The sequence below is a fragment of the Miscanthus floridulus genome, chromosome 19, assembly GCF_019320115.1.
Source record: "Miscanthus floridulus cultivar M001 chromosome 19, ASM1932011v1, whole genome shotgun sequence".
Lineage (NCBI taxonomy): Eukaryota > Viridiplantae > Streptophyta > Magnoliopsida > Poales > Poaceae > Miscanthus > Miscanthus floridulus.
Window position 1 is genome coordinate 52,943,966 of NC_089598.1, and position 24,960 is coordinate 52,968,925.

The 24,960-nt window shown below is 43.7% G+C and overlaps 2 protein-coding genes and 1 pseudogene across 2 annotated transcripts; 2 read left to right on the forward strand and 1 right to left on the reverse strand.

The window, feature by feature from the left end:
- The first annotated feature begins 1,441 nt into the window (after positions 1–1,441).
- LOC136526035 (probable methyltransferase TCM_000168) lies at positions 1,442–6,866 on the forward strand (annotated as a pseudogene).
- Positions 6,867–6,880: 14 nt separating this feature from the next.
- On the reverse strand, positions 6,881–11,596 carry LOC136528885 (mannan endo-1,4-beta-mannosidase 6-like). The gene is made up of 5 exons (XM_066521881.1): positions 11,079–11,596; positions 9,793–9,990; positions 8,031–8,153; positions 7,729–7,940; positions 6,881–7,657 (listed from the first exon to the last, which is right to left on the reverse strand). The coding sequence occupies exons 1-5, from the start codon at positions 11,463–11,465 to the stop codon at positions 7,261–7,263; spliced, it is 1,317 nt and encodes a 438-aa protein (XP_066377978.1). The 5' UTR covers positions 11,466–11,596; the 3' UTR covers positions 6,881–7,260.
- Positions 11,597–17,564: 5,968 nt separating this feature from the next.
- On the forward strand, positions 17,565–23,196 carry LOC136527537 (putative BPI/LBP family protein At1g04970). Its single transcript, XM_066520303.1, has 6 exons — positions 17,565–18,050; positions 20,469–20,608; positions 21,576–21,921; positions 22,034–22,282; positions 22,501–22,626; positions 22,788–23,196. The coding sequence occupies exons 1-6, from the start codon at positions 17,637–17,639 to the stop codon at positions 22,980–22,982; spliced, it is 1,470 nt and encodes a 489-aa protein (XP_066376400.1). The 5' UTR covers positions 17,565–17,636; the 3' UTR covers positions 22,983–23,196.
- Positions 23,197–24,960: the final 1,764 nt, after the last annotated feature.

Below are 24,960 nucleotides of genomic sequence, written 5' to 3' on the forward strand. Positions count from 1 at the left end.
ATTCCTAATTTAAGATAACTTGGACTCTAATCTTTCCTTTTTTGTAGAGTCCAACATGTTCTTCCCAGCGCCGATCGTAGGTTTTGTCGTCATCTGCTGGGGCTATCTGAAGAGAGCCGATCCTAGTGCTGCATTCGAATCAGCTGATACCGACCTTCATGCAATCGATTTCTTGATGACATGATCTTGCGAGCTTTTGAATTCCTACAATTCTTTCTTCCAAATTTTGGTGTAAACATCAGCCTAATGTTCTTTGTAACTCTTGAATTTCACAACTACATCATCGATGTAAATCTCAACTATCCTGCCGATCAACTTATGAAAGATATAATTCATAGCTCGCTGATAAGTTGCATTAGCATTTTTTAGGCCGAAAGTCATAACTACCCACTCATATAAACCAAGAGCTCTAGGGCACCTAAAAGCAGTTTAGGAACATCCTCTTTGGCCATGAAAATTTGATTATAGCCCATGTTGCCGTCCATGAAACTGATAACTTTATGTCCTGATGCTACATTTATCAAAAGATCAGCTATCGGCATAGGGTAGCCATCCATAGGTGTGGTTTTGTTCAGATCCCTAAAGTCAATGCAAACCCTCAATTTGTCGTTCTTCTTGAGCACATGGACTATTCAAAATCCAATCCGCATATCGACACTACCGGATAAATTTGGCCTCGTATAACCTTGTAATTTCCTTCTTAATATCCTCAAGTAATTCAGGCTTAAATCATCTTGGGGCCTGTTTAAATGGTCGATATCCATCTTTAATAGGTACCCGATGTTCCACAATCGATCGACTAAGGCCAAGCATCTCGTAATATTCCCAACCAAAACAATCTCGATATTCTTTTAAAAGATTTACTAGTTCTTGCTTGTATTCAGGATCCAATTTGGCACTTACATACGTTGGCCTAGGTCTATCGCCAAGTCCGATATCGACCGCCTCTAGTAAATCGGCCAACGTAAATCCCTGACCTAACTTCCCTTCTGTATCATCAATCGGGGAATCCATTAAGAAACATCTTCAGAGCCGACTACTTGGATCAGCTATTGACGTCCATCAATGATTTTGGTGATGCCTTCTTTCACAATTTTGCTGCGGAGGTGGTTGTATTGTCTCTGTTCATACCCTACGGTAGAGCGAATGATACATTAATATCAGTCAATGGCTTACCCCTATCGGCTGTTTTTTTGACACGCCATGTCCGAGGTCTATTATACTTCTGAGCTTCTAATTCTCTGTTCCTCAAGCATTGAACCCTTCTCTTTTGGCTCCTTGTCTGACCTCCTGGACATCATTGGCCTTCTTGCCAAACATACTCTTTCTCTCCATCACGACCGATCCAATTCTGATCATATGCACACTTACCTAGCCGATCATGAACTCCTTTATTTTTTACGTGTCGATCCATGTCATTGGATTGATAACTCAAACATTCATGGATAGACTAGTGGTTGGGTTGAGATTGCCTAAACTTTGCATATTGATTACTGTACTCTAGGCAGTTACGTCTTGTAGGAAATTTCAAACCTTCGTTCCAGTAGTGTCTGAAGAAGAGAGTTTAGGTTTGCCATCTCACAGACAGGGCTTCGGCCAACGCTGATGTCTTGTATTGTGCGTGCATGCTCTGTTCTCCCTTCTTCTTCTAGCTCCAGCCATAGTGTGTGGGACGGACAACGTCTGTTCGTGGTCGGCATGGCTAGTGGGTGCTCGGCAACACTAGCGGGTGCTCGGCAAGACTGCTGAGTAGTTCACTCAGCTGAGCCGGTGATCTGTGGGCCAACATTGTGTATCTCGGGAAAATTTGTTGAGGTATAAGTTGGGGCAATTGCAGTAGCAACTAAGCACCTACTGGAAGCAGCGATCTCATACCTTGTGGCTTACAAAGAGGGACCGAAATACACAAATTTTCCATGTTGTTGCCTCTGAAAGGAGGAAGAATAGAATTAGAAGGTTGAAGAAGGAAGATGGAGGGTTGTAGAGGGGGGTAGGCTAAAGGAGTTTATTGCTAATCATTACCAAAATTTATTCTTGTCTTCTACAGGTCCTCGGGCACAAGAGGTCCTGCGTTGCGTCTCACCTCGTATCACTAGTGAGATGAACACAGAGCTACGAAAGAATTTAAGGAGGAAGAAGTCTGGGATGCCCTCCAGTCCATCGGGGATCTTAAAGCCCCGGGGCCATATGGTGTCCCTTCAATCTTTTACAAACATTTCTGGCAGTTGGTGAGTGATAAGGTGAAAAGGGAGGTGCTCGCAGTCCTAAATGGAAACCCAATGCCCAAAAGATGAAATGAAACAATTATTGTGTTAATTCCTAAAGTTAAAAACCCATAAAGAATAAATGATCTGCGCCCAATAAGCCTCTGCAATGTTTTATACAAGCTGATAGCAAAGGTATTAGCCAACCGCCTCAAACTCATCCTACCTGAAATTGTGCCAGGCCGTTTAATTACGGACAATGTACTGCTTGCTTATGAAATGACACACATGTGAAATAAGAGAACGGGAAAGCAAGGGCTGGCTGCTCTCAAGCTGGACATGAGTAAAGCTTATGATAGAGTGGAGTGGTCGTTCTTGGAAAGTATCATGAAAAGGATGGGTTTCCAGAATGAATGGATCAATTTAGTGATGAAGTGTGTTAGGATAGTTACATATAAAATTAAGGTGAATGATGAATACACTGAGACTTTTCTGCCGAGGAGAGGACTCCGCCAAGGTGACCCTCTCTCCCCATACCTATTTATTATTTGTGTTGAGGGCTTGTCTGCACTTATGGAGGATGCGGAGAGAAGAGGCTTCATAGAGGGAGTCAGGATATGCCATGGGGCACCACGCATAAACCACCTCTTTTTTTCTGATGATTCGCTAATTTTTATAAAAGCATCGGTTTTGGAAGCCAAACAACAACAACAACAACAACAACAACAACAACAACAACAACAAAGCCTTTAAGTACCAAATAAGTTGGGGTAGGCTAGAGTTGAAACCCAGCAGAAACAATAAGGTTCAGACATGTGAATAGCTATTTTCCAAGCACTCATATCTAAGGCTAAGTCTTTGGGTATATTCCATCCTTTCAAGTCTCCTTTTTTTTCCTCTACCTAAGTCAACTTCGGTCTTCCTCTGCTTCTCTTTACGTTACTATCCTGGCTTAGGATTCCACTACGCACCGGTGCCTCTGGAGGTCTCCGTTGAACATGTCCAAACCATCTCAACCGGTGTTGGACAAGCTTTTCTTCAATTGGTGCTACCCCTAATCTATCACGTATATCATCGTTCCGAACTCGATCCCTTCTTATATGACCGCAAATCCAACGCGGCATACGCATTTCCGCGACACTTATCTGTTGAACATGTCGTCTTTTCATATAACAACATGCTGCACCATGAGTGGAGCTCTTTTCGTAGGCCTTTTGGAGGCCAGACACTTACAACATATTCTGTCCCTGTATGAAGAAGCCTCAGGCCAGATGATAAATAAGGATAAAAGTGCTGTGATGTACAGCAGTAACACCCCAACGAATGTGAAAATGCAAATAATGGCTGAATTGAGCATTACACATATTACACAGAATGAGAAGTATTTGGGGCTGCCTGTCCATATTGGAAAATCAAGGAAATCAGCCTTTGAATATATCAAGCAAAAGATTTGGGCTCGAATTCAAGGATGGCAGGAGAAATTATTATCCAAGGCGGGAAAAGAAATTCTCATCAAGGCGGTTGCTCAAGCAATACCAACATATGCCATGTCATGCTTCGATCTCACAAAGGGCCTGTGTGATGAGCTGAGTTCAATAATTGGCCAATACTGGTGGAGCCAACAGGATAAAGAGAATGAAATACATTGGGTTGGATGGCAAAAAAAGACGAGATCAAAGGCAATGGGTGGATTGGGGTTCAGGGATCTACATGCTTTTCAACTTAGCTATGCTAGCAAGGCAAGGATGGCGCCTTCTTACCCAACCTGATACATTGTGTGCTCGAGTTATGTAGGCCAAGTACTACCCTGATGGTAGACTCCTAAAGACGGAAGCAAAGGATGGCATTTCATATACTTGGAGTAGCATACTAAAAGGAGTGGAGCTCCTGAAAGAAGGGCTAATCTGGAGAATCGGAGACGGAAGTTCGGTTGATATCTGGGAAGACCCATGGATCCCGAGAGGTGAAACCAAAAGAGTTATCACTCTCACCAAGGTAGCTGACCTACTCGACCCAGGTACAGGAATTTGGGACACTCACTGATTCGGGACATTTTTGTGAAGGAAGATGTAGATTATCTTGTCAATTCCTATCTTTGATGATATGGAAGACATGGTAGCCTGGCATGCCGACGCAAAAGGATGTTTCTCTGTAAAATCGGCATATATGCTAGCAATCAAGAGGCGGGATCATTTAAGAAATGTTGACACTTCATCCTCAACTTACCAGCAAGGCAACAATATGTGGAAGAACATTTGGAGGTTGAGAGTAACAAATAAGATTAAAATGTTCTTATGGAGATTAGCCCTTAATAGTCTCCCTGTCAAAATGAACATTGCTAGGCGAGGGATAAAATTGGATACTATTTGTCCAATGTGTTGGCGTCTCGATGAGGACTGCGGGCACCTCTTTTTCAAATGCAAAAGTGCAAAGCAGGTTTGGAGAAGTATGAATCTGGAAGATGTGAGATTAACATTGGCACGTCATAGGTCGGCTATAGAAGTAATGGATGGCATCCTAGCTCTCAAGGAAGAAATAAAATTGAAAGTAGTCATACTGCTATGGTGCTGGTGGGATGCTCGTAATAAATTAGATCAAGGGGGAAGTCGAAGATCCACTGAAGAAATCTCCAGCTCTATTACATATCATTGTGTGAAGGGCGGGCCTGGTGCAAGCGGTAGAGTCTTACCGCTTGTGACCGGAAGGTCCCGGGTTCGAGTCGCGGTCTCCTCGCATTGCACAGGCGAGAGTAAGACTTGCCACTGACACCCATCCCTAGACCCCGCACAGAGCGGGAGCTCCCTGCACTGGGTACGCCTTTTATTACATATCATTGTGTTAATATGGAGAAGCTGAAGCTATCCTCACCTCCCCCACCTCCCAGGCCTTCATTCCAAAAACAAAAATGGCAGCCACCACCAGAAAACATGTACAAGATAAATTGTGATGGTGCATTTATCCAGGACACTAAAAAGGGAGGCTGGGGATGTATCATTGCATCACGTATCAAATGTCCTTCATGCTGAAAGTTTAGCATGTTTAAATGGGCTACAACTTGCTTCTTCTCTTGGCATGCAGAGTGTGCTTCTGGAAACTGACGCTCAAATTTTGGCTTCGGCTTTAACGTCTACTAGCTGTGATCGTTCTGAATTGGGAATGATCATCAGAGAGATTAAGACTAGAATGAATTTTGATTTCCTTTGCTGTAAAATTTCTAAGTGCTCCAGGGATTGTAATTCAATTGCTGATGTATTAGCCTCCTATGGAGCTGTCTTAGATGCTGGTGAGTCTAGTCTGTAGCTGGACCAAGCACCGAACTTTCTATTATCAATGGTTTCTGGCGAGTTGCCAGGAGCTGTTTAATCTATGGAAACATGTTTTCCATTTCAAAAAAAAAAAAGAACGATCTTCCAGACAATGACTTCAGCAGCGTTGCAAAGCGCTTGGTTGCATTCCAAAAGGATGCCGCAAGTTTCGGCCCTGTTTTGACTGCTATTGTACCTGGTTCATTCTACAAGAGGCTCTTTATCAGTAGCTCCTTGCATATAGTTCTTGCATCGAACAGTGTGCATTGGCTGTCGGAGGTAACCACTTTAGTCAGGCCTGCCTGTCCATTCTCGCTTCACCTGTTCCTGTTGTCTTACATTTGCAGTAACTAAAAGGCACCTGAAGATATAAGAAAGAATGGGATCCCTATGTACGACTGCGATGAGGGTCTCAGGCAAGCAAGGCGCCCACTGGTGCTTGAGGCCTATGCTAGCTCGGTAGTTCAGGAAGGATTTCATGCTGTTCTTGAACTTGAGAGCTCAAGAGTTTAGTCCCTGGGGGGCAGATGGTGATCTCCTTACCAGGCCACTGTTCCAGTGACAGTACATGCCAGTCAAATCTACTACGCGATGGTACAGCTTTTATGCTGAACGACATGGCATCAAGGGTATGTTAGTTTTCGCCTCTTCGGCGTGCCTTTAACTTGCAGCTGTACTAATCTCAAGAGTCAAGAGACATTATTTTCATTTTCTTTCGGCTAATGCTTACTTTCATTCATTAGCAGGGTGTCATCGACAGAGAAAAGCTAGACTCGTTCTACTTACCCATGTATGGCCCTTCTGATAAGGAGCTAAGAGAAATCATCCAAGATGAGGGCTCCTTCATGATCAACAAGATACTGGCCCGTGATGTCATTAGTGACATGGACAAAAAAAAAAGCTCCATGACCCCAAAGATGGTAGCTCTCGCAACTAGAGCTGCGTACGAACCAATGATCACGCAGCACTTCGGGTCGCAGGGACAAGTGGTGGAAGAGTTTGAGAGAACCGTCGAGTGGCACGTGAGTGCAGGCACCAGGCAGCCCGGAGGCTGCTTCTCCGGGCTTTATCCTATATATGTGTGTCTCTCGAAAAGAAGGTATAATGGGTGCTTTTTGTCTAATGCTTTGGCCTTTGAGTGTCAGCAGACAATTTGCACACACAAAAAAACATTTCAGTTGCTTATGGGAAATATGTTCTAAAGAAAAGGAACAGTCTACGGTTCTACTTCTACCTGAGTAGAGCGGTGATAAGCTTGCGTTCTGTGCCGCAGGCATTTGCTTCAGTGGACGTGCGCACAGATGCGTGTGGCCACTGGCCTGAAACACATACACATGCAAACAAACATTTGATTTAATGGTCACCATAACAAACACATAATGCATTTTAGCATTTTTGAATGCACATTTGGTACAGATATGAGGTTTTCGCACATGCAGCGTTTTCGCACATGCAGCATTCAATGCCATAACTTGTATTGGTGCTCCTTTCATTTTGACCTCTAGGTCATATTAACCGTCCAATGTACATCATGTGACAGAATGCATGTTTTGTTTTCAAAAGTGGATTCTCCACTGGCAGTCTAGCTCTTCAGCAATGATTCTATAAACAAGCTATTTACTACAGAGATGTCTGTTGACCATTTGCCTAATCTTCATCTTTATCTCCAATAGCATACCCTTGCTGTTGGTTCCAGCAATCCAGTTTGTGTCTGATGAAGTGGAATGTTTCGATATCAATAGTAGAAAACCCTAAGGTGGTAATGAGCATTGCCAACTAGGGTCTCCCTCTTTTCCATATAGACTTTGCAGTCGGCATGACTGCTCCTTTATCAGATTATATGTTGAGGGACGATCCCGTGCCACCATGGAAAAGTTATCATGATACATCTGCGTGCCTTCAACCATCAACTGCCAAATAAGAGCGCCACCTCCTGCCTGCAGCTTTTTTGCTGAATTGTATAGTTTATCATAAACAACTTTTAGAAGAGTGTCTCCATCAACTGTGCTGTTAGCTTCTGCATGTTGGAGGTAACCTACTTCAGAAAACAGGACAGGCTTTCTCAAGACGTATTCACTGTCATTCAAGTGTGAATCAACCCAGACAGAAAGGTACTTGACTTTTTCTTCCATACTTGCCTTTGGTAGCCTGGAAAAAAGGTGCATCAATGACATGGTACAATTAAAATTATTCAGTACAGAAAATGGAATGATACAGACCAGCTATCAGGATAAGCATGAACCGAGGCAAAATCAATATCTTTGACAGCTGAGTTCTGTATGAAGTCAGAGCAGAGTGAAGCTGCCCAGTCTCCAGGATTTACACCCAGCCTCTCACCTCTCCCAGGGCCATAAAATCCTTCAATACCAACTGTAATGAGATGCTTTGTGTCCAAACTCTTAATATATGCAGCCATTTCTTCTATCCAAGCCTGCAAATTAACTCCAGGTTTAATTATAAGGAATTAATGATTTCATATGCCCACTTTATAAGCAAAGGGTGTCTTCAAATAGTACGCTACCTGAATATGAGGACCCGATGAATTAGATACACATCTAGGCTCATTCATGAGTTCCCAAGCAAATATAGCAGGTTCATCACAATATTTGATTCCACTGTAAGAGTTTCTTCTGGTTAATATTGCCTGTCAATAACAATAATGTAGCTTTGAGATGAAATAATGGGATTTCTTTGCCAGAAATAGTGAAACGGCTAAAAGCTATCTCAACAGGTTAGATTGGAGAAAATACAATCTTCTTAAATAGGCACTGAAGCGATTAGTGTTTTTTACAGTGGATAGCATAAAGCAACAATCTTCTTAAATAGACAATGAAGCGAAAAAGTGTTTTTTACAGTGGACAGCGTAAAGCAACACTAGAACACAACATGCCAAACATGACGGTATGGCAAAAGGTTAATAAAACAAGTATAAAGTTTCAATGTGTTAGCCTGAATGATCTTTATTTAAAGAAGAGGATCAAACATGTGTGCGTCAAGGGGTAGTAATTCATTAATATGGACATTTCATAACACTGGTCTTGCATAATTAAGTTCAATGGCTAGATGGGTAAGAAAATAGGAGTACAGAAGCTATATTGGCATATTTAGTATAATTGCACCCTCTATGCTGTTCACTGCATAGACACAACCATCACAGCAAACATTTTAATGCAGGCCACAACTCAGGATCCACTAAGGGCACCTCCAACGGTGATTTATGAGCTAGCTCTAAGCATATTATTTCATATTTCATATTTTAATAGAAGAGAAGAAAAGTTATCTCTTGATCAAGAGTTAGTCTCATGCGCACACTTCAAGATCATGTGAGATTCTCATGTGGGGCTCGGAAAAGCAAGACCGCATGTATATGTGGCCGCACGGGCTATCTCAGCCATCGTTCTCCTCTGCAACACGAATCTTCAAGCATCTCTTCTCTCTCTCTCCTCTACTGACGGCGTCGATAGCACGGCCGCCCATGGCCTCCCAAGACGACGCCACGCCACACCCCGGTAGCTGCAGCTCCGGCGTCGCCCCGGCCTTCGCAGCGCCTGACCGCCGGCCCTGGCCTCCGCTCGACGACCCCAGCCTTCGCCGCCCTCGTCTCCAGTGCACGGCGGCGGCCTCCCCACCCAGCCCGGACCCCAGCACGCGCGGCGACAGGCTCCCGCCCGGCCCCCAATGGCATCGTGCACGATCGTGCCTCACCCCCCCCCCCCCCCCCCCCCCCCAGCCCAGATAGGCCATGCGGCCACAAGGGGATGCGAAAAATCCACTCTTATGTGGCGCTATTCATATTAGAGCTATGTGATAAAAGTTAGTACCATAAGAGAAGTTATCTTAAAGCTATTCATTATCTCATACTGTTGAGGGTGCCCTAAACCAATGTTGAAATGGTAAGTCAGATGCACTCATCTAATAAGCTATCGAGTTGAGAGTGTCAATACTTTGTATTTCTTTACCCAGAGCAACACTATTCTCATATGAAACACATTTATTTGATATTTAATCCTGTTGCTGCCACTACAATAAGAATCATGACTTGCAGCAAAAATCAGTATCAGACAATAGAAACTACGACTCATTGCAGTGTCACTCTGATAATATCATCTTAAATTCTTAATATTGACATATTGTGCAAACATGTTTTGGTTAAAATTTGTTATATTGCAAAAGCCCATTAATAAAGTAACCGACAAAAAATACAGTGAATATAAAACTAATATAAGCATGGTAGCACAGTAAAAAAATAAAAAATATATATGTTTATAATACATGACGATTACCTTTACATACTCCATGTAGTAACCTTTAATAGTTGGGTGAGAGAAAAAGGAATCCGTAGAATTTGTCACATTAGCACCAGCTGCTTGTGCCCACTGAACATACTGAGCCTTCCCTCCAAAGTTATCAAGATTGTTGACAAGGCATAGAATCAATCTAACATGATTTCTTCGGGCCTCATATATCACATAATCCAGCATCTACAAAAATAAAAATAAAAACTATACACTTCACAGATGCCTAAAGCCAGTCAAAAAGAAGTACAAACATTTGAGAAAGGGACAAAGTCTAGAAATTGTAGCTAGCCAGGATGTAAACAAATTGTACTTCAAAAAGCTCCTAAATATAGTTGATATTCTACCCCCATTGTGCAAGCATTTGAAACTTCAACTCATTCTTAACCAAGGAAATATAAACTGGTTGTTTCCTCAAATGACTGTAAGTAAGCTAGTGATATTGCTCAAGTCCTGTAATTATTAATCCATCGATTTAAACAGTCACCAATTGTTGGAAATTGTCATTTAATTATTTAACATTATTAAGAGACCATTTATTGTATATAACTATATTTGCATCATTTACCCTAGTAAAATAATAATATGCAAAGACATCCAGTGACTGAAATATCAACTTCACTAACTAATGTTTACCCTTTTTCCTCTTTGGTGCATAGCATAGTTGTTGAGATTGTCAAAGGACAGGAATGTTGAAGCTTGCAAAAATTAATAAGAACATTACAGATTGGGATAGTGCACATTCAGAAGCGATTCAAACTACTTGGACCTGTTAAACGTATTAGGTGCTTTTCTTCAAATTTGTTGAGGTTCTTTTCGTCGCACAAAATTATGCCAATAAGATTCGTACAATCACCAAAAACATTGTAGTCCAATGGATGTAACTGTTATCTGGTTTGTTAGTAACCGATTGAATTTGTAAGATAGGTTATCAAACAAGGTTACTCCAATCAGCTTATGCGTGTCATGATCATGATACCAAAGCATTCCGGTAAGTCACAATGTTCTCATGGTGTCATAACTAATAAGCCCATCGAGTGGCATCATCCACGTGCTTACACACGCACCTGTTTGGCTGTTTGTTAGTTACATTTCGACGTAACGTATGGTATGCTTTTGGCGCAGGAGAATCATTACAGGACATTCGTTAGTTAGATTCAGAAGGCGGAACCGGTTCTACTCTAACTGACAGTCAAAAACAAATTGCGCCGTCCGCCGTCCCGATAGCTTTTGTAGAGGGAAAGAGAAGGGAATGAAGACGGAGCAATCCGGACCTGGAAGACAGGCTCGCTGAACCGGCCTGGGGAGATCTGCAGCGCGCCGGGGCCACCGTCGCTGAACGCCCATGTGCGGCAGACCGTCAGCCCCATGCGGCGGCCGCGGCGCAGCATCTCGGCGGACAACGCGGGGGACCGGGCCGAGAGGAGCCAGTACGAGTTCCAGCCGTTGACGTAGATCGGCGCGCCCGTGACGGCGTCGACGAAGTGGGTGCCGGCGCGGCCCACGAAGGACATCGGCGGCTGCAGCCATGGCATGGGGAGCTTGAACCCACCGGGGCCGCCGGCGGAGGAGGGGCCGCGGCCCGGGAGCCAGTTCAGGTAGGCCAGGGCCAGGAGGAGCAAGACGCCCAGGAGGCTGTGCATGCGCGTCCCCCTCCACATTGGTCGGCCGCCGCCGCCGCCCACGCGGCGCAGTTGGATGTCGGGATTTTCGCGGTGTTTTGGCCGCGTTTTCGCGTGGTTCCGGGGCCCCTTTGCGTTGCGGCCGCCTCAGGCACTGGAGGAAGCGAAACGAGTCGACTAGCTAAGCTGCTCACAGCTTCGGAGGCGTCGGTGACGCTATCACGCGGACGCCGGCGCGCAGGGACTGTTCTGGGCTCCGTCCGGGCAGCTGACGGACGATCCGGATCGATCCGTGGGCGGCTGGAGCTCCAATCGTTTGTTTTGAGAGAATTTACTATGGAGCAAAAAAAAAAATTCCTCCTTCTAAGACATTCTCGAAATCGGAATTTCTTATTAGCATCTAATTGAATTTTGACTCTTGTAGCCATTAAAAAAGATGATCTAATCGTCTATGTCCCTAAAAAGTTCGATCTATCGTCAGTGTCCAAGCTCGAAAAACTTTTCTCTCTCACACCATTCTGTCTGCCTTCTATTTGATTTGCGCCGTTTGGCTGTCCTGACGAGTGGGGTCCACTGCGGCAAATGACCTCAGTTGCCCCTTGCCGTTGGAATTTGAGGTGGAGGCCATGTTGACCGGTATTGACCGCTCTCACTCTCCTCATCTGGCTCGACTCCTCCACTCCCTTCGCTCCCTCCTCTATCCCATCACCGAAACCCAAACCCTAGCAGCGATTGTGGGTGGTGGCGTCGGGCGACTGAGCATTAGCGGGCTGCGGCGGCTGAGGGGAGACAAGAATCCCATCCCTGGTTGCGGCGGGGCATGGGATAGTGGAGCAAGGGAGGTACCGTGGGCAGCTTGGATTGGCGGCGCATGGCAGCGAACATGGCGGCGGTCGAGCGCCCTTCATGGTTTCGAGACGGGTGAGTTCCTCTTCTCCTTCGCTTGCTTGTTCGTGGTGATTGTGGAGAGCTAGGATTGTTGTTGCTTGCTCTTGCTAGTTTGTTTTCCCCTTTGTGATTGTTGTTGTTCATCTGTAGGATGGACTCAATTAGTAGCTACAATCTAGAGTTTTGGATTATTGCTGAAAATATGCGTGGGGGGAAGTGGTATGGCGTGAGTGAAGTTGTGGATGCTGATCGTGCAAACTACATAAATGTGGTTGAAGGTATTGTGGATAAGTATCCTGGGCGCTATGGGGATACTTACAGTGTGTTTTACTGGTGCCATGACACAAAGATGAACACCCCCCTCATCAATGACCATGACTTAGTTGAAATGTTTGCCAAAAAAAAGCTTCCAAGTGTTGTTGGATGAGTTTAGCCTACTATAAATTCAACATTGTGCCTCCTGTCATCCCTTCTTGGGATCCAATTACTGAGCAATCTATTGAACCACCCATCACTCCTTCAATGGCCACTCCTTCCATTGCCTGTCCTTCCAATGCACCTCCTAGCATTGCAGAATCAACCCAGACACAGAGCACATCATGTGCAGATGATGACATTCTGGCAAACCCAAACCTAGAGAATGAGCATATGGGTGTTGATGATGAAGGTTTGTACCTTGACCTTCCACCACCTCCAAAGCCACAGCAACCAACACCTCCAGAAGATAAGATCCAAACTGCCACCACTAAAAGGTGTCCAAGTCTAAAGCCAGCTGAATCTGAAACTGAGAGTGATAGTCCAAAGCCAGCTGAATCTGAAACTAAGAGTGATGCTAGTTCAGGGTCTGATGATGAGTTTGATCCTGAAATGGACCCTGATGAGGCAGATGAAATGGTTAAGGACCATGAGCCTGACTACATGGCACCTCTTGAGTATGACAAAAAGAACCCCCCATGTGTGTTGGAAGCATGTATCCAGACATGTTTGAATTTAAGATGGCTTTAGCTACTCATGCTGCAATAAAAGAGAATCGATATTTCATTCAGAAGAGTGATACAGGAAGGTACCGAGTGTACTGCCTCTGGAGGAATGAAGGTTGCCCTTGGAGAATCCATGCATCAACCATGAGGGATGGCAAAACAATTCAGGTGATTTCCTCTTCTAAGTTCTAATTGGTGCTTCCATTGTTATATATTCAAACTTGGTGTTTTCATTGATGTTTGCATGTTGTTTTCATTGGCAGGTTAAGAAGAATCCATCTATCCATGAATGTCAGAGCCAGAAGAGGACTGGTGTTCCTGTAGGCTGCACCAAGTATTGGGTTTGTGAAAGAGTTATTGACTGGTTGAAAGAAGATGGGACTTTGGGTACTACTGAGTTGATTAAGAAACTCAAGGATCATTTCAAAGTGGAGATGCCCTATATGAGAGTGTACTATGGTAAGAATCTTGCTATGGACAAGCTTTATGGGCCATGGGATAAGAGTTTTGACAACCTGTACAGATTCAAGGCATAGATAGAGAGTGAGAGTCCTGGGTCAATGGTTGTGATTAATAACCACATAATAAACAACAAGCTCAGGTTCAACAGGCTTTTTTCAATGAAGGCTTGTGTTGATGGATTCCTTAGTGGTTGTAGGCCCTATTTGGCAATAGATAGCACTTTCTTGTATGGTAGGTTCAGGGGCCAGTTGTGCATAGCATGTGTAGTTGATGGGCACAACTGGATGTATCCGGTTGCTGTAGGTGTCATAGATTCAAAAACCAATGAGAACTGGGTGTGGTTTATGGAGAGGCTTAAAGAAGCAATAGGCACCCCAGATGGTCTCTGCATAAGCACAGACTGTGGATAGGCAGTGATGCATGGGGTCAGTGAGGTTTTTCCAGAAGCAGAACATAGAGAGTGCATGTACCACCTTGTACAGAATTTTAAGAAGAGATACAATGGCAAAATTTTTGATGATCATCTTTGGGCAGCTTCTTATTCTTGGTCTGAGTACTGGTTTGACATCCATTATAATACAATGGCTAAAGCCAAACCAGAGGCTATGAAGTATCTGTTACAGACTCACAAGAAGTTGTGGACTAGGAGCCAGTACCTATTTGGCAGCAAGGTTGACTATGTAACAAACAACATGGCAGAGTCCTTCAATAAGTGGATAAAGAAAGACAAAGGCAAGCACCTTGATGACTTGCTGGATACTTTTAGGCAGAAGTTGTTGATTAAATGGAATATGAGGAAAAAAGTTGCAAACAAGTTTGAAGGGAAGATCCTACCTCATATTGTTAAGAAGTTGAGGGAGGATAGCTACAACTTAGACATTGATGTCATTACTAAAAGTGATGGAGTTGCAGAAGTATGTGCCAAGGGGAGCAGTGACAATGCATTCAGGTTTGTGGTGAACTTAAGACAGAGGACATGTGTATGCAAAGTGTGGCAAGGGACTGGATTACCTTGTAGGCATGCTATTGCCTACATCACCTCAATTCTAGGAGGCTATTGCCTACATCACCTCAATTCTAGGAGCAAAGCTAGAGGACTATGTAGATGACTGCTACTCAGTTGAGAAGTTCAGAGCTGCATATGGAGGTGTGATCCCATCCATTCCAGACAAGTCCATGTGGCCCAAAGCCACACATGGATTTTTATGCACCCTCCTCTATTGAAGTCCACAGCTGGAAGAAGCAAGCACAGGCACAAAGGAGCACTAGAAGGAGGTAGCAGGAAGAAGATAAAGAGGCATGAGTGCCCTATATGTCATCAGTTAGGGCACCACTGGCACACCTGCAAAAATAGTGATCCAGCAGACATAGCTGCAGTGGAACAGCAAAGGTAAATATCATGACTTGTTTCATCAAGCTCTTTCATTACATTGTAATATTGGCTAACTTTTGCTTCATGTTGCCTGCAGGGGTCTCCCAAAGAAGAGGCAGAAGAAAGCAGCTTTAGCTAACACAGAGACAAGCATTGTTGTTGCTAGACAACCTATTGGGATGATTTACCCACCAAATGAGGCTATGGATAATGCAGTACCCTAGAAAAGGAAGAGAAAGACTTCATCTGCATCAAGTGTCAAGAAAAGTAAGGCCTCATCTACAAGTGCATCAGCTTCAACTGGCAGGTATGGTTGTATGCATCTTTTTCATTTCATTAGTACTACTTTGTGACTGTTTGTTTACTTCATGAAGATCTGGAACTAGATCTAATGAACCTGTTCCTCTCCAAACTGTGTTCCTAGCCCCTAACCCTGCCAGCACTGAAGCAACAGACAGTGCCACAGTGATGGCACCACTGAAGGAGCAGGAGTCTGTCCAGGTTGCCAGTCCTCCAAGGAAGAAAATTGCTGTCAAGAAGAAGCTTACACCAAGAAAGGATGTATGCCGAGTTACAACTGGCCCTTCTAGCCCAGCTGCAAATACCAGAGGCAAGAAGAACCTATAGCTTGGTTAAAGCACAGGTGACTCCTCAATAGCCTTTTGCTTGGTAAACCTGAGAACATGTTGGTGATGAAAACTTGTCTTTTTGTGGGATGAAAACTTGTTGGAAAACTTGGTTAAAGCACAGGTTTTTGCTTTGTTGAAAACCTAAGACAATGTTTGTGATGTGATGATTTCCTGTGATGTAATGTTGGTGAAATGAACTGAACTAAACAATGTTGGTGATAATTTCCTGTGATGTTATGTAATGTTTGGACAAGTTAATGCTAGTTTCATCCAGTTTGGACTAATTTGATGTTGTTGATGTCATTTTGGTTCATGGTTAAGCATTGTTGTGGTCTAAAATGCTATTGCAACCTTCATTCATTGATTGTTCATCCATACATGCATAAACATACAATGGCAAACACACACACACCTACTTCTTCATTATTGCATACATGGCAAGAAATATTGCTAGATCAGCTTCTTAATCCATTTAAGCTGCTGCATAACCCCATCTGCCCTGTCTTGAACTCCACCTCTGCCAGCAGCCTGGAAAGCTTCATTCATGTTGGCCACTTGAGCTAAAGCTGTTGTAGGTGCTGCTGCCACTGCCTGCATAGCCACTGGATCCATTGCCTGTATAGGCAAAGGAGTAGCATAGCCAGCTTATGATGGAGTGACATCCATCTCATCCTTCCACCTCCAGAATTGGCACCCACCAGCCTGAGCACCAGATTATTAGAAGAGCGCTCTTATTAGAACCACGAGCACAGATTAGAAGAACAAAAGCATAGCGTGAACAAAGAAGAGAGACAAACCGAGAAGTAGGGACACTTGTGGAAGATATGACTGGTGTTCTTCTCTGTCCTCGCGGTGAAGCGATTGGCCAGCACTCTACAGTTGGGGCAAAACACGCGCCTAGTGAGCCGCCTCTCATAAGAGCTTGAACCTTCATACATGGCCATGGAGAGGAGAGGGATTGAGTGGACAGAGAGGTGAGTGGGAATGGAAGGGAGGGGGTGGCTATATATAGAGCAGGGCAAGTTGGCGCCAAGGCCAACCTTGTTGGCGCCAAAAGTCATCAGGTTGTCGCCCAGCAGACAGTGGCACATGAGAAACAAAAGTTCCAGGGACATTCAAGTCCTTTGCCACCCACATTTCACACTATTAGTGCTGCAAATAGACAGAATGACATGAGAGAGAAAAGTTTTTCGAGCTTAGACACTGACGATAGATCGAACTTTTTAGGGACATAGACGATTAAACCATCTTTTTTAAGGAATCCCCTTTTTTAATGGCATACAAGTAAAAGACTCTTGAATTTTCCTCCCTAAATAAATGACACTACCGCCTATTTCCTTCACTAACCATCAAATTCCTCTACCGAGGATGCTGTGGCCACCAAAATAACGCATGCCACTTTTTATCTCAGAACTGTATGGGGTCAAATAAAAAAAAAGTATTAATGTCCTGGATGTGAATAAGGAAGAGATTAGTGATAATCCTCTTGATCGCTGGGCTGGGGCTGGCTGGCCAGCCCTCTCACATGGCTCCTATTCACGCGAACCAGCCAGGAGTACTTCTCTCTCACATAAACGAACCAGCAACGATACGATTCAGCCAACCGAACAGGCTGAAATATCATAAACATAATCGAGGTAAAACATGGGTTTTTGACAAATGAAGGCTGCAAATAAATATTTAGCAGACTTTAAATACTAAGATAATATTTGTGGCACATTAATTGCATGCACAAGCTTCACAAATAATAAAGTAGTTCACAAATAATAAGGAAGTTTGCTAGTACAACCGGAAGTTTAACAAGCCGTCCTCTCGACTCAATCACTACTACACCTTCCTTCTACGCTTCCACCGTCCAGGCGTCCACCCCAAATCAGCCATGGCTTGTCTCTGTCCCCTTCACATCCTCCTCCTCCTCCTCACCGCCGCCGCCGCGGCGTCCGGCAGCGGCGCCGACGAGACGCACGTCTCCGTCGCGGTCGCGGAGAAGGGCCTGGCCTTCGCCAAGGACGTGCTTATCGGCGAGGCCGTGCGGTCGCTGACCCCGCTGCGCCTCCCTGGGGTGGAGAAGGCCGTCCGCGTGCCCTTCCTCGGCGGCGTCCGCGTCGCCGCCTCCAACATCACGCTCTTCCACCTAGACGTCGGGGACAACTCCACTATCTTCCCCGGGGACTCGGGCCTTCTCGTCGTCGCCTCCGGCATCACCGCCAACATCAGTATGCACTGGAGCTACTGCTACGATTCGTGGTTGTTTCCCATAGAGATCGCCGACAGCGGAACCGCCTCGATCCTGGTAATTGGGAGGGGGTGGGGGTGTCCATAGCTGTTGCTGATTGTTCTAGATTTTTATGTGAAATTGTACTTAGATTTGGTGTTGTATACCCGTAGTTCTACTACTTCAAACGTTGTATAGTTGGCTGTGTTGGTATGCGTATGCCTACTATCACCACCGTCCTACCCCATATGTCACATTATTTACCCAAACTGCCACCAAATACAAATCAGTTTCACCCCTATCCTATTCTTCGCTTGGAATCGAGGTTACCTTATATAGTTATATTTACATATGTTTTTTTAGATAAAAGTTATATTTACATATTGTCGGTGTTTTCAGACCACCGACGAGTAAATTTGTATTTGCGCGTCTGGTTCGAATGGTGTGCTCGGAGGACACAAGGATTTATACTGGTTCGGGCGGAACGTCCCTACGTCCAGTTCGCTGCTGCTTGTGTTACCGGCACTTGGTTTGCAGTAGGGGTTACAAACAGGCGAGAGAGGGAGAGGATCCCAAGCCTCTGGTGGAACGAGTGAACGGGTGCTGAGAGCTCGCTTGCCGCTCAGCCGTGTGCTCGTGTCGTGCTCTTGTGTCCAGATCTCTCCCTTTTCATGGGCGCCCTGCTTCCCCTTTTATAGGCGAAGGGAAAGCGCGGGTTACAGAGGAGGAAAAGGAGAAGAACGAGAGAGAAGAATGCTTCCAGGGTTGCCGGGTCCTTCTTCTCCTTAATGCGGGTCCCGCCGATCCTGTAGATGTCAACAGGGACGGCTCCATGTCGCGGCCCTGTTCGTCACTAGCGCTATGCGCAGGCGTCATCTGCCGGTCATGGCGTTCCACTCCGTTCCGGCGGACATCGTGGTGAACTGACGCGCCTGTCCTCGTCCGTACGAGGATTAGGCAGAACAGCACTGGCACGCCCGACATTGTTCTTGATGTGAATCCCTATGTATGGCCCGTCATGGCCACGGGTTACATCGAGGCGTGCCAGCCTCTTCCCTGGCGTCAGAGTTTTGACCTAGGCCCATATGCTTGGACCTGGAGTGGTTGGAGGCGGTATGGGTCCTCGTCGAACGAGACGGAACCCGCGTCCTCGAGGTCGGGCGAGACGGAGCCAGCGACCTTGGGCGAGATGGAAACCGCGTCCTTGGGGTCGGGCGAGACGGAGCCCGCACCCAAGGAGTCGGGCGAGATGGAGCCCATGGCCTCGAGGTCGGGCAAGACGGAGCCCGCGGCCTTGAGGTCGGGCGAGACGGAGCCCGCGGCCTTGGGTGAGACGGAACCCACGTCCTTGGGGTCGGGCGAGACGGAGCCCGCGGCCTCGAGGTCGGGCGAGACAGTGCCCGCGGCCTTGGGGTCGGGCGAGACCTTTTAATACGCCTCGAGTCATCCGGGGAAGCCAGCGTGGGCGCTAACTTGCTTGCTTTGAGTATCCCTGTTATCGATACCCGAAACATATGTAATTGTTTGACTTGCTGTGTTGTTGCAACGAGGGGACAGTTTTGCTTCTTATAGAAATCTGAGCATACAGAGTTAGCACGTGTGGATATATTCTCTTGATGAAGTTTCTTTATAAGAAATTCTAACAATGGTCTGATGAACCTCTTAAGAACACATCTTGACTAAATTTTGGCTTTAGGAGGACAGTTATCTTCTTAGATCCTTTATTAGTTCAATCCCAATTAATGGGACGCAAAGAACATTTCGTCAGTTGATATTAGTGTACATTGGATAGGAATGACATCATCTAGTTTACATGCTTCTATCAAATTAGTGTGGTTGCCTTTCTTCCATGAATCTTCATTAGTTTTCATATTTAGTTAAGTTGTACTTCCCCTTATTTCTGTCAAGAATAGTCTTCCGATAAGGCAGCAACACAAGTGATACATGGCATGTCCTGTTTGAAGTTAGAATGGTGGATCATGCTGCAAATCTTCCAGTATTTGATTTTTTTTTCAAGATATCAATCATCAATCAGTTCTAGATATGCTTGTGTGCTTCAACAAAAAATTTGATGGACTATGTAAATAAATATTTGAATAATCATTAACTCATGGTATAAAACAATTCTGGGTATAATTGTTCCTAGGTCGTTATTTGGCTGGTTACTTTCGAATACTATTAGTTTGGCTGTCTATGATGACACAGTACCTACTGGACATCGGTAACTTGTCGGTTCTAGTCTATTTATGGCTATTACAATCTTTATTTACCCATTAATTCCACTTCTTTAATAGTTTGATCCTCCAGTGGGAAAAAATAATAATTCTTTTGTATTCCAGCAACAACTCTTGATGGATAATTTTCTTCTTTATTGAGGACTTATCTAGCTATGACTTATGCTACACTGTTTTAGTATGCTTATGCTCTACCTTTTAAGTTTTGACATCTGTTATTCTGCTTACTGAGAGGAAGAAACTATCCTTCTATATTTATAAGGTTCAAGGAATGGAAGTTGGGATAACCATGGTTATAAAGAACAACAATGGGAGTTTGGCTCTGTCTGCTTCGCAGTGTGGTTGTTATGTGAAGGACCTAGTGATATCCCTGGATGGTGGAGCATCTTGGTTTTATCAAGGGTATGCTTTCCTTTTGCAACTTTGTAGATGAATTCATGCACTGTTTCTTTTAAAAATGTGTCAAGGTAAAATTGTATTAATGTCTGAGGATTGAGTATTTAGTGTTTTTTTTTTGGACCCGAAAAAATAGCAGGGGAAGCCCCCACTGTTAGTGTTCTGAAAGTGATCTCTCATTTAGTAAAGAATACTTTACTTATCTTTTGCTGCAATACGTGGTTGTTTCTATGGTTTTACCTACATTCGAGTGAGATCTGCATGTTTTATGTGCCTCTTGGCATGCACTACATCTCAAGCTCCTGGACAAAAATTATGATATTTGCTGTATTTATTTTTGCATTTATCGCATTGATTTCACTATACTTTAAATTCAGTAAATGTGTCATATTAACTAAACTGAGGGTAATATATCGAGTAAAGGTAATCTATTCTATTGAGTGTTTTTGTTTAGTTTTGAGTCCTTTCCTTGGATGCTTACACTTAAATGTCATCTGCAAAGAGATGATATTGGTGTCATTTATTTATATTGGTATTGCACATTTGTACATACGCATGTAAAAACATATATAGAGCCTCTTTGGCAGGGCTCCTGCAGGGGCTTAAGCTCCGGCTCCTGCAGGAGCTGTGCCAAACGCCTGTTTTGGAAAGGGCTCCGCATGGGGAGCCGGTCAAGAGCCGGAGTCATTTTTTGCCTGCGCAGGAGAAGCCTCAAAAACGAGCTTCGCACGGCTCCTTGCTGTGGGTTCACGTCGTCTAGTGCGAAGGAGCCGTTTTGCCAAACGTTTTCCAGAACGGCTTCAGCTCCTCCAGAGGAGCTAGAGCCGGAGCCATTTTCAGAGGAGCTAGAGCCCTGCCAAACAGGCCCATAGTTTACCAGAGTTCCGTGGATTTTATATAGTTGGGCTTGGACACATCAAGAAGCAAAAGTTCATACTTAATCCACTTTGTTGTATTGTCTACTTGTCCGAAGGTTTATAAATGCTTTTGAAGATCATATTAAAGCTGCAGTTGAGAAGGCAATACCTGAAAATATCATTGAAGGTGCTGGGAAACTGGACTCCTTTCTGCAAGGTCTCCCCAGGACCATCAGTCTGGACGACGTTGCTGCCTTCAACATGACTTTCATTAATGATCCACACTATGGCAATTCTTCAATTGAGTTCGATATCAATGGGTTGGTTACTTCAGCAGTTGCTAAGACAACCAATCTGCAGAAGCATCCACAGCTTTCTTTGGCTTGTGGTGGTGCATCAAAAATGCTTTTGCTTTCACTTGATGAAGATGTATTGAATTCAGCATTAGAAGTTCATTTTAAGGTAAGAAAGAGCAACATTATGTAGGATACCATTTTGCTTCTAGAATGTTCCATATTTGCATTCTACAATTATATATTGACTGAAACTTACATGAACACATTTTTGGCTTCAGGCTGGTTCAATGCATTGGGTTGTTGACAAAGTCCCTGATCAGTCTCTACTGAACACAGCTAATTGGAAATTTATCATTCCTCGTTTATACTGGAATTACCCAAATGACGATATGCTGCTAAATATTTCAATGGCCTCATCCCCGGTGATAAGGATTACATCAGAAAAAATTGAAGCTACCATTAACGCAGATATGGTAATTGATGTTGTAGATGGCAAGGAGATAGTTCCAGTTGCATGCATCTCAGTGGTAAGAGCCATCAAATGATAAAATCAGTATATGATGTTTTTTAACCATTGCTCCAAGAGAGACAATAAAGAAAAAAATTCATTAATACATACTTTTAAAAGATCGTCTTAATTTCAGCCTATTTTTTGTTAATTCTTTTAACCAATCTCTTTGTTAATTATTTACCATATATTTGTATTGTATCTTCCGGTCGTGTTTAATCATATAATTTCTTGCAGATTGTCAGTGCTTCAGGTGTTGTGGATGCATTAGGCAATAAAGTATATGGTAGAGTTGGATTAGATAATTTCTCCCTTGCGTTGAAGTGGAGTAAAATTGGGAACTTCCATATGTCTTTGATTCAGGTAGTCAATCTCAGCAATCTTTGTGCATTTTTCTCTTGTTTATTTGACTTGTTTTTAGGGTCATGATTGTTGTAGTCATCAGAAGATTGTTGTTAAAGAATGATTTGTTCTAATCATGCTTGGTTTGCTGAATTGATCATAACAAAATGTTACCTTTTCAGGGAGTGATTCGTGTTTTCCTGAACACAGTATGCATGCCCTATTTGAACTCACGGCTTGGGAATGGATTTATCTTGCCCGTGGTTCACGGTTTCACACTCCAAGACGTCTACGTTTTAACCTCTGCTGAGCAGCTGACGCTTTGTTCTGATGTCACCTTCAACGCAAGCAGCTTGGCGAGTTTATCACGTATGTGATACAGGGAAGTGCGTGTCTGGGCCGCAAGGTGGGCCGCAAAGCAGGCCTTGCGCATTTCATTTTAGCGTTGAAGTACAACACTTGCACATATGTGTACATTATTGTAAAAATACATCATATCTCGTTATAAATGTTATTGACATTCAATTCTACCAATTCATGAATGATGTACATACGAACTCAGACATCTGTGCACATTATCTTAGGTAATCAAAGTTACCCACAGCACAAAATCCTTTACAGCTCTGGAATGGAGGTTGGATAAGATGAACAGCTTATAAAAGTGGAGGATTTTAATTGAAGAGGAAAAAATGATGGCATTAAAAACCCCCGATTAAAAACCCACCGGACAGGAAATTTTCTCCATATTTTAAATGAAATGAAAGTGAGGTTTGAGTTTCCTGCTATATATTGGAGTTTAAGTGTGTGGACGGTCCTCAAATTTGTCATGAACATCAGGTCTATCAATTTTAAAACTGTAGATCAGGGTACATAAACTTGTTTAAAATAGTTGGTACTCCCTCGGTCTAGAAAAGAATGCAATTTTCATGTTTTAAAACCAAGTGCTTTCAATTTTGATCAAATTTATACAAAAATACATTTATGATATAAGATAAATATCCTTAGATTAATTATAAAATATACTTTTATAATAAATCGATTTAAAAACATAAATATAAATAATATTCACTGTAAATTTGGTCAAAGTTGAACTACTTTAACGGACATGGATACCATAGTTAGGGTCTGTTTGGAACACAGGAATTGAAAACATAGGAATAGGAAAAAATACAGGAATGAGATGAATATGTAGTGGTAAAACAGAGGAAAGAAAAAACGCAGAAAATAACTAAGAATGAGCGTTTGGAACGCAGGAATACATAGCACAAGAATCATAAGACTGAATGCTATAGTCATTATTAGTGCTTAATGAAATGATAATATATACTGTATTAGCTGCTCGATTCTCTCTTCTCATTTGATTTTCCTCGGGCAAGTGCGAAGGAAAACGAAACCAGAGGTAAGAGTAGATGCTTTTTTCCCCTGTGAAACCGTGTTGTTGCTACAGGCTTCCGGAGGAAAGGGTCCGCTCGTTTCCTTCGTTCCAAACAGTCTCCTCGTCTTCCTTTCCTCCGTTTTCATTTCCTTCATTTTTCCTACGAAAAACCTTTGTTCCAAACAGTCCCTTATATTTTTTTCTAAATGGGTGAGTATTTCACTGTAAATCATATCCAAACTTCAAAGGTTGAAGTGGTTCATTTGAAATTTCTAAAATTTTTGCCTTTTCGAGGGGAGATAACTGGTCACTGAAAGTTACACGCCGTAGCTAGAAAAACACGCCGCCACCGCAGCTCTCACTCCTCACCGCGCCGCCTCCTAGGGCCCCTCTCCTTCCTCTCCAGTGCGTCTGCCGGTGATAAGAAGGAGAGGAGAGACGGGACATATCTCTCTCTTTTTACAGTTTTTATATCTAGTTGCTTAGGGTTTAGCCTAAATATATCTACCAACGAATTCATATGATTTTCGGTCCGGATCTTGTTATCTGCGATGACTTTGGTGATTGCTACAACGAGATCGCCGTTGCATGCGTCGATTTCATCGGCAGATAACCAATTGTGGCCATTATTTGCAAGGAGAGGGGTGCCGCTGGGCACTCTCAACGAGGATAGTTATCTCAGGACATCGATCTCATCGTCGATGGTTGTGGAGAGAAAATTAAGGATTGGAGGTGATCTTTTTTCATCGATTTAGATGCGTCTTGGATTGGTTTCGAAACGTTAGATCTTGCGGTATGTCTAATGTTTTGGATTGGTCGTTGGATTCAGCAGAAGTGTACTTTGGCTCCGGCGTTCAACAAAACTCTGTTTATCTAGAACATCGGTTACATCGAGGAAAGCCATTTGGAAAGAAGCCAATGAAAAATCTATATAGAATATCATATATTTTTTATTTAATTTTTTCAAATGTAATTTGGGA

What these genes read in the sequence shown, in the direction of transcription:
- LOC136528885 (XM_066521881.1), bottom strand. Translation starts at nt 11,465, where the DNA reads ATGTGGAGGGGGACGCGCATGCACAGCCTCCTGGGCGTCTTGCTCCTC. An exon ending in TCAGCGAGCCTGTCTTCCAG is followed by an intron (nt 9,991 to 11,078) that starts GTCCGGATTGCT and finishes TTATTTTTGTAG; the next exon opens with ATGCTGGATTATGTGATATA. An exon ending in ACTACATGGAGTATGTAAAG is followed by an intron (nt 8,154 to 9,792) that starts GTAATCGTCATG and finishes TGTTATTGACAG; the next exon opens with GCAATATTAACCAGAAGAAA.
- LOC136527537 (XM_066520303.1), top strand. Translation starts at nt 17,637, where the DNA reads ATGGCTTGTCTCTGTCCCCTTCACATCCTCCTCCTCCTCCTCACCGCC. An exon ending in GCGGAACCGCCTCGATCCTG is followed by an intron (nt 18,051 to 20,468) that starts GTAATTGGGAGG and finishes TATATTTATAAG; the next exon opens with GTTCAAGGAATGGAAGTTGG. An exon ending in TCCATATGTCTTTGATTCAG is followed by an intron (nt 22,627 to 22,787) that starts GTAGTCAATCTC and finishes TTACCTTTTCAG; the next exon opens with GGAGTGATTCGTGTTTTCCT.